Source organism: Cryptomeria japonica, chromosome 1 (genome assembly GCF_030272615.1).
Source record: "Cryptomeria japonica chromosome 1, Sugi_1.0, whole genome shotgun sequence".
Classification (NCBI taxonomy): Eukaryota; Viridiplantae; Streptophyta; class Pinopsida; order Cupressales; family Cupressaceae; genus Cryptomeria; species Cryptomeria japonica.
In genome coordinates, this window is record NC_081405.1 from 711,440,086 (window position 1) to 711,452,267 (window position 12,182).

Here is a 12,182-nt window from a genome sequence, read left to right on the forward strand (position 1 = left end):
ATTTGGGGTTCATCCTTTCTGATCAGATGAGGTCATTGCTTTAAAGATTTTAAAGTAAGATTCACAAATGATTTAATATGGATTTCACCTAGCATGGACAATGATTTTAGTTGATTGTATTCTTGTAGACAGGCATTTCTTTAACTATTGTATTTTTCATTTGTTGGCTCGGTATAAAATTTTGAGAACTATTCTACTAAATTTATGTAGGTGAAACATGGTAAAGATAATTCCCATAATGGCTTCAGATGTTATATTGAATACTTATTCAGGATATCAAGATATGAAATAATCATGTAACTCCCAATAATTTCTTTTTTATATAAACTGTCTGCTGACCACAGATACAGTAACCTTTTTCAAACTACACAAAACAATTACACAGGCCAGCATATTCTAATTGCAATTAGAAGCACAGAGACCAATCTGGAAGAATGAGATATGCTGCTATATCAAGTCTATTTTACATTTAGACTAAACCTTTAATTAAAAAATCAACCAAAGCAACTGTTATTACCCACAATAATAACAGATAAGGTTTACATATACAGGAAAATTACTTATAGAATGAATAGAGAAAGACTACCTGACGAAGTTTCTCAAAAGACTGAACATTGTTCTCTCGCCTTTGTGTCTACAATCAAACAAAATTCACATTATTATGAAATTTATGATATACAAAAATGACTAGCCAACTGAAAATTTATCTCCTGTGCATACTTATATCCACCCATTAGAAAAGCCAAAAGTGAATTAGAAAATCAATTTCAATCGGAGGTAAATAAAACTTATAGATAGAAAGCCAAATTATTTATGTTAACTGGCTAGTATAACACTAAATTTATGTCTAAGAACAAATTGTACAGAAGCATAAATGATCAAAAAATACAGCTTACTCTCCTTAAATAAAGCAGTAGAACATACCCGCCTTGTGTGGAGCCGATGAGCCTTCTCTCTAGGTCTGAAAACATTGTATGGGTTGGTGTCATTGACTGGAGGAGGTGGCTGCAAATACAAAAATATTTAGAAGAGCACAATTGATGACGAGAAAGACAGATTCTTTGGCCCAGTTTCACCAAATTAAAATAGCCATTTAAATACCTCAAACTAAAAATGTGTTATTTTAAAAACAGTAACCACAATATTACAAAATTGTATGGTCCATAAGCTTTCCTCCATGAAAAGATGATAATAGTATTCAGATCACTTCTATATTTTGTAATAACAAATAAAATCAATAATAAAGATAGCCTAAACAAAATAAACAGAGGCAAATAAGGTCCTCTTAAATTTAAGAGGGTCCATCAAATGGATGAATTTCCTTATTTGTTTTGAATTTTCTACAAAAGGATGTAACAAGTTGCCTTTAATGAAGGTTTATCGTGTTGTCTAGTTCAAGATGACTCAATCACTTCATAGCTATCAAGCTGTTAACAGGACAATATTTTAGAACAAAAAATTCCATTCCTCCTCAGCAGAAATGGATGAGATCTTCAAGAGGTTATGGATCAGCTTAGAGAATGATTCCTATTCAATAAATTTTGAATGAATGAAAGAAAAAGATCTTAATGATCTCCATGAGACCAAGCAGTCTAAGGGACCAAGAGCCACAACCCTGAGATATTTTCAAACTCTTTTCAATGTTGAATCTTCTACTATGGATCTTGAGCCAAAAACATGCTGTTTTTCTAAGACTTGCTTCAAGGCAATTAGCTTGTCCACTTTCAGGTTGCTGTCATACTTGAAACGGATATCATTGTAGGCTCCACACTTGATGAGGAAGTGCAACCAATCAGTTTACCTTAAAAGATTAATAATTAGAGTACTGAAACAGCAAATATCCTTGAATTTTTATTATTTACAACAGCATATCAAATCGATCAAAGGAAATAAGCAGTATTCCGTGGGAATGCCTCCCCCAAAAGAACCCACATTTCAGGGGCAGGGACAGTGGGATGGGGATGAGACATCCCCCTGCTTTTCCACAGGTGCCCCATGCTGTGGTGGCAGTCCCCAGAATGGCCCTACAGTGCAGGAGACGTCCTACGGACAGTCCCACCAGCAGGGGATGTCTGGATACTCTCAGCCAACCCTGGGATGATCGGGGAACCCTGACCTTAAAAACCCCATTTTTCAAATAATGATACTATTTTTTTAAAACCATGAAAAACAGCTTTTCTCAATCACAGTTAGGCTGTGTAAATTTTCTTCCTTTTTTATGAATTTGCATGTTTATGAATCCCCTAGTATTTCTTGGGAAGAAGCAAAATAACACAGAGAAGAAAATAAATTTAAAAAATTCCAAGAGTCCTGCAATGGTTCTTGAACAATGAATGAAATTCCTGATTTCTATTAACTTTTGATGAAATATAATAATTACTAACTGCTATTAAATTTTAAATTGTAATTATATTTGTTATTATATTTTGTTAGTATAATATGCTAAATTTATTGTTCATATATTTATATTTATTTAGCTATTGTTAATGACAAATTATTAAATTGTGATTTCTATTACTGTTTTTTATAATTAATTTTTCAAATATTATAGTTCTATATTCTTTGTTTTGGGACAAATTTTGCCATCCCCAAAACCTGTCCCCCAATTCTGAAACTCTGTAAAACAATGGAAATATGTCATTTGAGACATCATTTTTAAAAGCCCTAAAGTGCGCACATCTCCAAAATACCCTAAAAGTTTTTTAAGAAGAGAGAAACACAACGAGCAGCAAAAATTCAAAAAAATTGTTCAAAGGTAGCACAAGGTGGAATGTAGACTCAAAGGTTTGCAGAGCTGAGTTGCAACTGCCAACAAATTTGAATGGCTCATGTTTGGATGACTATGCAACTTTTTTGAGTATGCCTCCCATGTTTTGATGATTCTTGTGTCTATTTTTTTCCAAGCATCCAGTGAGCCAAAGAATGATCTGTATCTTTCCATGAATAAGCTGCCTCCCTACCATGGTCGCTCCATTTGGGGTTTTAATATTTAAATTTTTAAAGCATTAAAAAGTTATGTCTAGAAGTTTAAAACTATGTAGAAACAAGAAAAGAATATTAGTCTTGACATCTACTCGAAATTTTCAATATTTATTATTTATACTTATATATTTCACTCCAAGTACCCATCTCTTATGTTTTCAAAAATGGCATACAAGTACCAATACCAATCTCTAGGCGGCTTTGGAGAAATCCCAATGTAGTAAATATTGCAATGGAAGTGATTAATGCCCTTCAAAAAGGATAGAGTTCTAATTCCAAATTTAACTGAATGTAGATGAAGTTGCATGGATAACGTAAAATTTTGAAAGGCTTGTAGATAGAATTTGATTACAGTGGTAGATTATCTAGCCAATGCAAGAATAGATCAAGAGACACTTATGGCCATTTACAGTAGTATTCCTAGTTCATGGGGGATTCGGAGCATCATTTTTGTTATCAGCTGCCTTGAGCCTTGCTAAGTATAGGTGTGTATGAGGGCCTGATTTTGGCCTTCTTGTAGGAATTGTCCTCAATATTATATTTCTAAACCCCTGATGTTTGAGTTAGAAGACATGGTTTAGTGTTCCTTTTGACAGCATTAGTTAATAAGAAAGTTCTTAATGACCAATAGATGTTTGGCATGTGTGATAACTGATAACAATATCAATGGTTTAGTGTTGATTTAGAGGTAGGTGTATTAATGGATGGGAAGTAATGACTAAGGATGGTGCTCTAACAATTGAAGGAGTGCTAAAGATTGAGGCTTTAGATGGTTCGTACTAGTCACACGCCAAAGAGGCTTTTTCTAGAGATGTTGTAGGAGATAGAGAGTATGCCAGATTTTCAGTTGGAGCTCATTGTAGTACATCTAGCTTCTTGGGTTGCAGGAGGGTGTATTTGTGAAATGGTTTGGATGGCAAGCAAAAGAAGCACAGGGAAAGAAAAGGTGCAAAAGCCCTAAGGAAATGTACTTGAGGAAATGTAACTCTTTGGTTATGAATCGAATGCAGCTCTAGAGTTTGTGAAAGATGTGTTGGAGGCTATAGGTATGGGTGCAGGTAACAGTCCAAAATCTGCTATAAAAGGAGACTTTGCCTCCAACCTATGTATGTCCATTTCTGATGCAGATTTATGTTTATGGCTGTTAAGGCTTTTTTACCTGACCAGTTTAGGAAGGCAAGCAGGCGGAACCAAAGGAAATGCATCAGAAGCTTGGGGTGCTGTGTATCTATTGCAGTGATTTCAGTAAGGTGCTGGCTGGTTTGCATGTCACACATTCAACTAGTAGTGTGGGATGGTAGCAACTACATTATTCGAGTTTTTTTGTATTGGTTCTAAAGAACTTTGTCTTGGTGTTCATTTCCCCTCTTTGGCAGGGGCTCTTCAGGAATGACAGTCTTCAGGTGGTACAGGAGGAGCGGGCAAGGTGGAACAGATGATTTAAGCATTGAAGGAAGAATCAGCAGGAAGGGAGCATTGTGGGGTTGTGTAAGGGAGGGTCTATTTAAGGCAGTTCAATTTTATTCAGTTTTAATTTTTTGGTGTGCATTTCCTCTGGTTTTAGCTGTTCTTATCTGTGCTATGGAGAAGCCTTGTACACATGCTGTTAGGTTTTTGCATTTGATTTGCAACATATAGGTGTTGCATTTTTGACAGTCTTTAAATTTTGCTGGCATGTAGGGTGTTGAATCTTTCTGGTATATGTAATGACTTTTCATCAGTAGGGGCCCCAATAGGAGCAACACCTCTAATTCTTTCCTCTTGAACAAACTCGAAGCATGTACTCTATTGCTATAAGGAATAGTCTGAAGAGATATGATAGTTTGTAATATTTGGCATGAAAAAATATAACAATAATAGCATAAAGAACAACAAAGAGGAGAATTAACATCATATAACAGCCAAAGTGAAAGGCTTCTAAAACTTTAATGCACATCCACTGTTCTTATCATTCTTGTAAGTTGCAATTATTGCTAATATAATAATTTAACATGCCTACTCATCAGCCATAAAAACTGCATATAAGCAAGTTCTTAATGACATTTTGTGTACATAAGTCTTCAATATGTTGTAAAAAATAATGAATATGCTTTCTACAAGAGAGAATGGATGGAAACATCACAAATATTATCATTAGCAAAATTATTAAAGCCACTAGGTACATAGCACTGACCAATTTTACTATTTTTAATGGACAAAGTAGTACTGTTCTATAAAGGTATGCAATGTTGAAAAATCAATCAAGAAAAATGAGTAGATTTGAACATGAATGATTGGAAATACATTACAGAAAGTTTATTTCAAAACATATGACATAAACATTTCAGTTGTTAATAACTGATAACGAAAGCAATTTAAAATTTACATCACTCTTCAAATGCAAAAAAAGATGGCTTGAACATATATTTACATGGTAGAGATACTAAAAATGGTTTGACTCACAAATGACAATTATGCAAATATACAAAGGAAGCCATGAATGCAAGCATCATCTATATATTTTCTTAAAATCATCACATTTAATAAATTTAAAATTTATGATTCATGAAATGAAAAATTAGGACTAAGGATCAAAACTTCAAAATCAAATGATAAAATTATTGATAAACATTTCCAAGGAGCTTCCAATTAGACCACAGGTTATAGATTTTCAGTTTGAGTTCTTTTAACCTACAAAAATGAACACACTATTAAAGAAGAGAGGGAAAAAAGGTATCAGAAACTCATTGCCACATATTGAGTTTACCTGCAATCGACGCAGAATAGGCTTTTGCCATCGATCTCTCTGTAAAGAAAAAAGCAAGCTCAGCCCAAGATTTACCATAGGAAAGATAGTCTGTTTCTTTGAAATGGAAACTAAGTAAGCAACAACTTGCAGACCATGCTTTCTGAAAGAACAAAACTTTCTAATATGAATTCACAAAATCTATCATATGTACAATGTTGAGCCTAAAGTACGTACTATCAATTCGATGCTAACAGTCATATGAAAAACAGTCACAGTGCTAAAGTATGAAAGATAACTACAAACATGAGGGAAGACTATCCTCTGAATAATTGCAATAAGACATGAAAGATGCTGCAAAGTTTCCAGTGCAGTTCTGACCTTTGCTTTCCAGTAGTTGTATACAGCCTGAAAGACTGCATATCTTGTATTTGGAGACTGCAAAGCCTGGAGAAAGGAAAAAGCACTATAATTCATAATGCAATTCAGTTTAAAAACAAAACCTTGACAAAAATAGAATAAAATCTCAAAACTATTTGTCAGCAAAAAATTATGGGATGGTATTTTCATATCCTGTAGAACTGAGCTCTGAAAAAAAGGACCTCAAATAGCAATTGCAGAGATACAAATAGAAACTATTAACGAAAATATGTCTAATTTCTGAATTTCTGCAAAAGAATGTATGTTCTAGGCAAACTTCATAAACCAAAATATAATTCTTGACCCTTGTTCCCCATGAGGAATTAAGGTGGCAGCAAGCCATTCTGCATTCCTTATCACACTAGAAATAAAATGTGTAGCATATAAACCAAAAGTAACAGAACAAACCAGTTGAAAAACTCCACTAATGCAATCAAGTATCAAAAAAACACTGTTCTTCCATTAATGAACCAGAGAAATAATGACCAAACACTACTAAATAATCCTCTAAGTTTATGTACGATCAGCTTCTAAGCCTTACGGTTAGTTTCAATCGTACTAACAAGTGCTATTGACCTACACTTGTTAGTCTTGTCAATTAATAGGATCTCTTTTTTTTCTTGGAGGAAAGTAGTAAAAAAATATATATATAAAAATATAATCACTATGATGTTTTCTGCAGATAAAAAATCACAATGTCAGTGTTTAAAATTGAAAAGATATCTATATAACATTAAGTGCAGTTTCAAAACTTTCCCCATAAATTTCAGCTTCATGAACTGCTGTTTACATAAATTATAAGTTTCAACTTTATTTACTGGTTTTTTTGTCAATGCTACAGGGGACATATACCCTCCTCTTTTCAACGTGCACCCATACCAAGAATGTTGTATGTATGCAAGGATGTTTCAGAAATGCTTGGCCAAAAAAAGAAGCAATTTATAACAAGGATCCTAACTAGAGATTATATGAGTAGCATCAAGGCCCATTGTGATGTGGCAATGGAACATTATGAACACCCCGCTTGATGTGGCAGCCTTTGCTCTAGATCTTAAATGGTATGCACCAAAGATTGGAAGAGTGCCTCTTTCAAATGATGAAGATGTGAAAGGGTTAATGAAGAGCCTTCGAAAGATGTATTGAAATGAGAAGACGATTTCATTTCAAACATAGTGTCTTGCCTTTGCTAATCTTTGCACTCCAACATTTAGCAAACAAGAGGTGAAGGTAAATAGATCTACATTAGCTCAAAGCAACCCTATTGGATAGTGGACATTGTTGAGGATTTTGACCCCTATTGTAGACAACCAATAAACTAGGATAACAAAAACTTAGAATTATTATTCAAATAATAGTCAACATCACTTGAAAAATCTATCTAACATGTATATAAGTAAATGGAAACACCATCTAAAAAACCTGGCACATTCACATGGAAACACCACTCATCTAACTATCCAAACAACCAACGAATACCAAGAGTCATGTAACCATAATTTCACAATAACATGACATTAGCATACTGCATAAATTGGCAAGTATGAAGTTTTCACATGAACAATCACCTTGTATGTATACATAAATGTTTCTAGTATTGCCACTACTACTTGCTCCTTGTTTGCAATAAAACCTACCTTGTGCCATCTTCCAAAACATTATCCTGCTCTCAGACTATGTCACATGAGCTCCAATTTTGCTACAAGTGCTCCTGCTTCACTATTTGTGGTCCTAGGAAACACTATTTGCATGTGCAATTGCGAGTTCTTCTAGATGACTTGTGGTTAGTGTCTTAGCACCACTACATGTAAACAAACCATGTATATTGCACCAAAACTTACTACTACAACATCACCACATGTAAGTCAACATGCATGTCTCACAAAACCTGAAAACTTACCACAATGTACTCTGCAAATTAACTCTTCCTACAAGGACTCTCTCCAGTTAAATATCACCCAAAGTCCCAACAAGTATGGCATGGCAAGGATACATCAAAGTTGAAAATACTTGCCATTCACCTCCTTTCACAAGTAGTCAGTCTCTCTGTAGCAGAAAAGAATTAGTCCACATACAAACTCATCCACTCTATCAAGCGGAACAGGATTAACTCTTGATGGATGGAGAAGCTAGTGATCATGCATAGTGTTTTGGAACTTTAGTTTTCACAAACTCCAGATTTATTGTAGGATGTTGATTCTAAAGACATCACATAGTTTGACAAGGAGACATGAGGAATTGGTGGGTGTTCCATTGGATGAAGCAACCCCTAATACTGGCAATAAATTTTTATTCAAAGTTTGATTTGGATATAGGTGAGAATGCAACAGATGCATAGCAGCAATAGCTCTTAGATTGTCTACATTTTAACATTATGTACATGTAGCCTTTTGGTCTTTTCATTTTGTTCTATTATGTATAAACACATTGGTAAAGAAAACTCAAATTGAAATGATTAGAGATTGAAAGTTTAAAGACATCAAAAATCCATATTATATAGTATTAAATGCGATGTTTTTGGATTTAGACTTTCTGATATATTTTACCATCAACATTTAAGATCACACTTCATGATCCATCATTGGGATGTAGAGCAAGAGAAGAGAACAAAAAAGTGGTAAATCAGCAAAACTACACCCAACCAAATAAAGGAAGAGAGAGAGAAGGGCATGGGAAACAAGTGACTAGAGAAAGGCAACCAATCGACCAATAAAAACATACTCAGAAGCGAGTAAAAATTATTAAAAATGGTTAAAAGGATAAAAAAAATAATAATAATAAAAGGAACATGAAAATAAATGTGAACATGCTAACCAGATATATGAGCATCTGAATGAAATTTTGAGTACAAAAATATAAAGGAAATCCAAAAGAGTATATATGAAAAACTATGAAATTATGAAACAAAAAAGTATGAAAATAAGAAAATTCAAAATATACGTAAGTATGGATGAAGAAACAAGGTAGGTAAGAAAATATGAATATCTAAAAAACAACAAAATCTAATAAAATGTCAAAAAAACAAAAACTTAGGATGAATAAGAGAATAACATTGTAAGAAACTATACGTATATGAGAAAAAATTGTATGTACATAATTATGAGCAAGGTGCAAAAATATTTATACGTAGTTTTTGAGTTCAGTTTTTGTACTATTTTCCTTGTACATTCAGAAGTTTGTGTATGCAAGTTATGGCGCTGAATTTTTATAAAAGTATAAGTGAGACAATTTATGTCCAACAGTAACATGCAGAATCTGCATACCATGTGCTGAATTTCAACAATAGTATCGTCTACAAATTAAATGTGATGGGCAGCTGGGCTTTACATCCAGGATGGCTGGCTCTCCCCAGCTTAAAGCCCAGCCATCCCCACTTAACTAAGATGTTTCCTGTTTTTTGGCTCCAATTGGGGATGGCCCAAGGATGTCCCCAATGCATCCCCCTGTCCCCAAAATGTCCTAGAAATGAGGACACCTGTAAAAGCCCAGTGGACACGTCACCAAGTTTCATTCCAATAGTTTGCAAAGAACCCAGATGACAAATCAAATATTATATTAAATGGGACTATAAGTTACAACAAAATCTAGCTGCAATGCCCATGGTAAATAGAAACGTAGGTGTTTACATCCATGACAACTGTAAGTGTTGTGCAAACTCCATATCGATGATTTTTGCCACCATTAAAGCTCAAATGCAATCTCTATGTTAAATTGTTCCTCTAGTCGAAGGTTTTGATCCTTTGACACAAGATTTAAAGGGTTTTCATCCCTTGGATTTTCATTTGCACATCTGGACGCTTGAACAGGAGTGCTCATAGCAATTTTTTGTTAGGATAAATGTTGTTTGTTCAAGATGCTCTCCTCCATCTATCTCTACAACCCTAAGATGCCCAAAGAGTGTTGAACATCACACAATAATCTTTGTCCTAGGTTTGGTACATGGGAATGATTTTTTGTACCCATAGATTGCTGTTTCCTTTAGCATCAAGCTGGTCATGGTATCCTCCTATGTGAAAACAGGGATGGAGGGTCCCTTGCAACCTGCAATTGTCCTTAGCAAGTATGGTAAGGAGCCCCTTTAGGTTTGAAGCCCTCTCTATCGCATTAATGGCAATTGTTGGCTCCCTCGTAGCATGTTCTATTGGACGTCCACACAATTTGGTTTCAATTGTACTAGGATGAATGTGAGTGCCAAGTCCAAGCACATCGGGAGTCGCATTGGTCTTCTATGCATTAATGGTTTTCTTAACACACAAGGTGGTAGGTGGAGAGGAGTAATGAAAAATGGTAGGAACACTTACATTTGAAGGTCAATTGCAACAAGAGATGATTGCTCATGGAACTTTGAAGTTTCGAAAGGAGAGAAGTGGAAGAGAGGGATGAACAAAACGCACAAAAGTAGAGGGAAGTTTGACATCTAGATGGGGATAGAGAGAGAGAGAGAAGCAGACTTGAGAAAGGAGGCATGCCAGGACAAGTAACTCCAACACTCCAACCACTTACACAAACTCATGAGCTTTCTTGTGCCTTCACACTCAACACTCATAAGGGATTGAGGACACCTACAAGATAAAGAAGAATCTACATGCAAAATGGGATCATAGAAAGCACAAGAGTTATGAATGGACCATTTTGGTCCATTGCATGAGTTACATGGAGGACATGATAGTAAATCCAACTCCTTCATTAAGAATTCAACCCAATTTGTGGAGTTTGCCAAGGACCAAAATTTAGAAAGTGACATATTAGTCAACTTTGATAGTGTCTCCCTTTCAACACGGTTGTGATCCCTAACTCCATTAAGATAATCAAACACAAAATAAGTGATGAATTGCTTCTTGGTTGAATTATCACTACAATCCACATTTTTTACCTTCTAAGTTGTGGTCTACGAACAGTTAGATGCAATTGCCATGGGATCCCATCTATCCGCTATAATGGCTAACCTTTATATGGAGCATTTCAAAATTGGTGCTTAACTCCTTCCCCCTCAAACCAAAATGGTAGAAGCACTACGTTGATTGTAAGAACCTACCAAGGGTTCTCAACTCAGACAACGGAGGTTTAGTTGAACCTGTTGCGTTTTATGTTTTGTATTTTGCAATTTCTAACAACAAGGCTAGTTTTGAACAAATAGTATGCAAAAAGCAACATTGGAAAGAGCTGGAAATTAATTGAACTTCATAAAATTAGGATTATCAAACCCTTATTACATCCAATTTCCATAAACACCTTCAATAAAGAAATCAGACAAGACCAGGAAGATTTATTGTCAAATACCTCAAATTTATGAAACCCCTTATTTATCCTTGCTGCCGTACAGCAGCAAATAATGACAGCAAAATTATTTATCAGTCCAAACTACCCGGAATGGTGAGCTTAGCAGCTCAAGCTGAAGCTACCAGCTAGGCGTCCCCTTTAGGATTTATTTCAGAATTTTTGGACGACTCCTTCAACAAAATCGTACCCTTTCAAGGAAGAAAGGTACGGCAGATCTGCAGGCTGTACATGCACAAAAACCCCAGCTATAAACACACTTATTTCTACCTCTGTTCTGACTCTGTGGCTGCAATCAATCCTTTGCATAAAATTTATAAAACCCTTTCTAATCTGCCCAATCTTGGTTTCTGGATAAAACCAACTGAAAGCAAAATCAACTGATATTTCACAGCCTCTAATGCTAATGCACAGAAATCCACCGTTTTCCTATATCGATACTTTCAGATCATCTGCAGGAAGAAACCCCTACTGAAACCCTCAAGCCAAAGTCTCCTCAGAGCAAACTCAATATCAAATCTTCACATAATGAAAAGAAGACCGAAAAACTTCTTTTATCTCTTCCCATTAGGGTTTGGCATGATTCCCAAGAAAAGTACGATTTGGCATCAAATGATGTTTTAACTTTTAATATTTATTTTTGACTATTGAAGCTTCAAAAATAAATCTCTTTTCAGTTTAATATAAAAGTGGCCCCATCCGATGAGAAATAGACCCTCACTTAAGTTATAACTTAAAGTGACTTTAAAATATTAAAACATTAAAGTTCGCCATTTAATAT

General features: G+C 34.9%; 1 protein-coding gene across 1 annotated transcript in view; it reads right to left on the reverse strand.

Annotated features, from left to right (window-relative positions):
• The window catches only part of LOC131062532 (uncharacterized), a 53,880-nt gene that overhangs the window by 22,457 nt on the left and 19,241 nt on the right, over positions 1–12,182 (reverse strand). Inside the window, exons 6-9 of the mRNA XM_057996226.2 lie at positions 6,089–6,154; positions 5,729–5,767; positions 925–1,005; positions 587–634 (exon numbers count right to left, since the gene is read on the reverse strand). Coding sequence (XP_057852209.1) covers positions 587–634; positions 925–1,005; positions 5,729–5,767; positions 6,089–6,154 — 234 coding nt within the window. The remainder of the gene's footprint in view (positions 1–586; positions 635–924; positions 1,006–5,728; positions 5,768–6,088; positions 6,155–12,182) is intronic.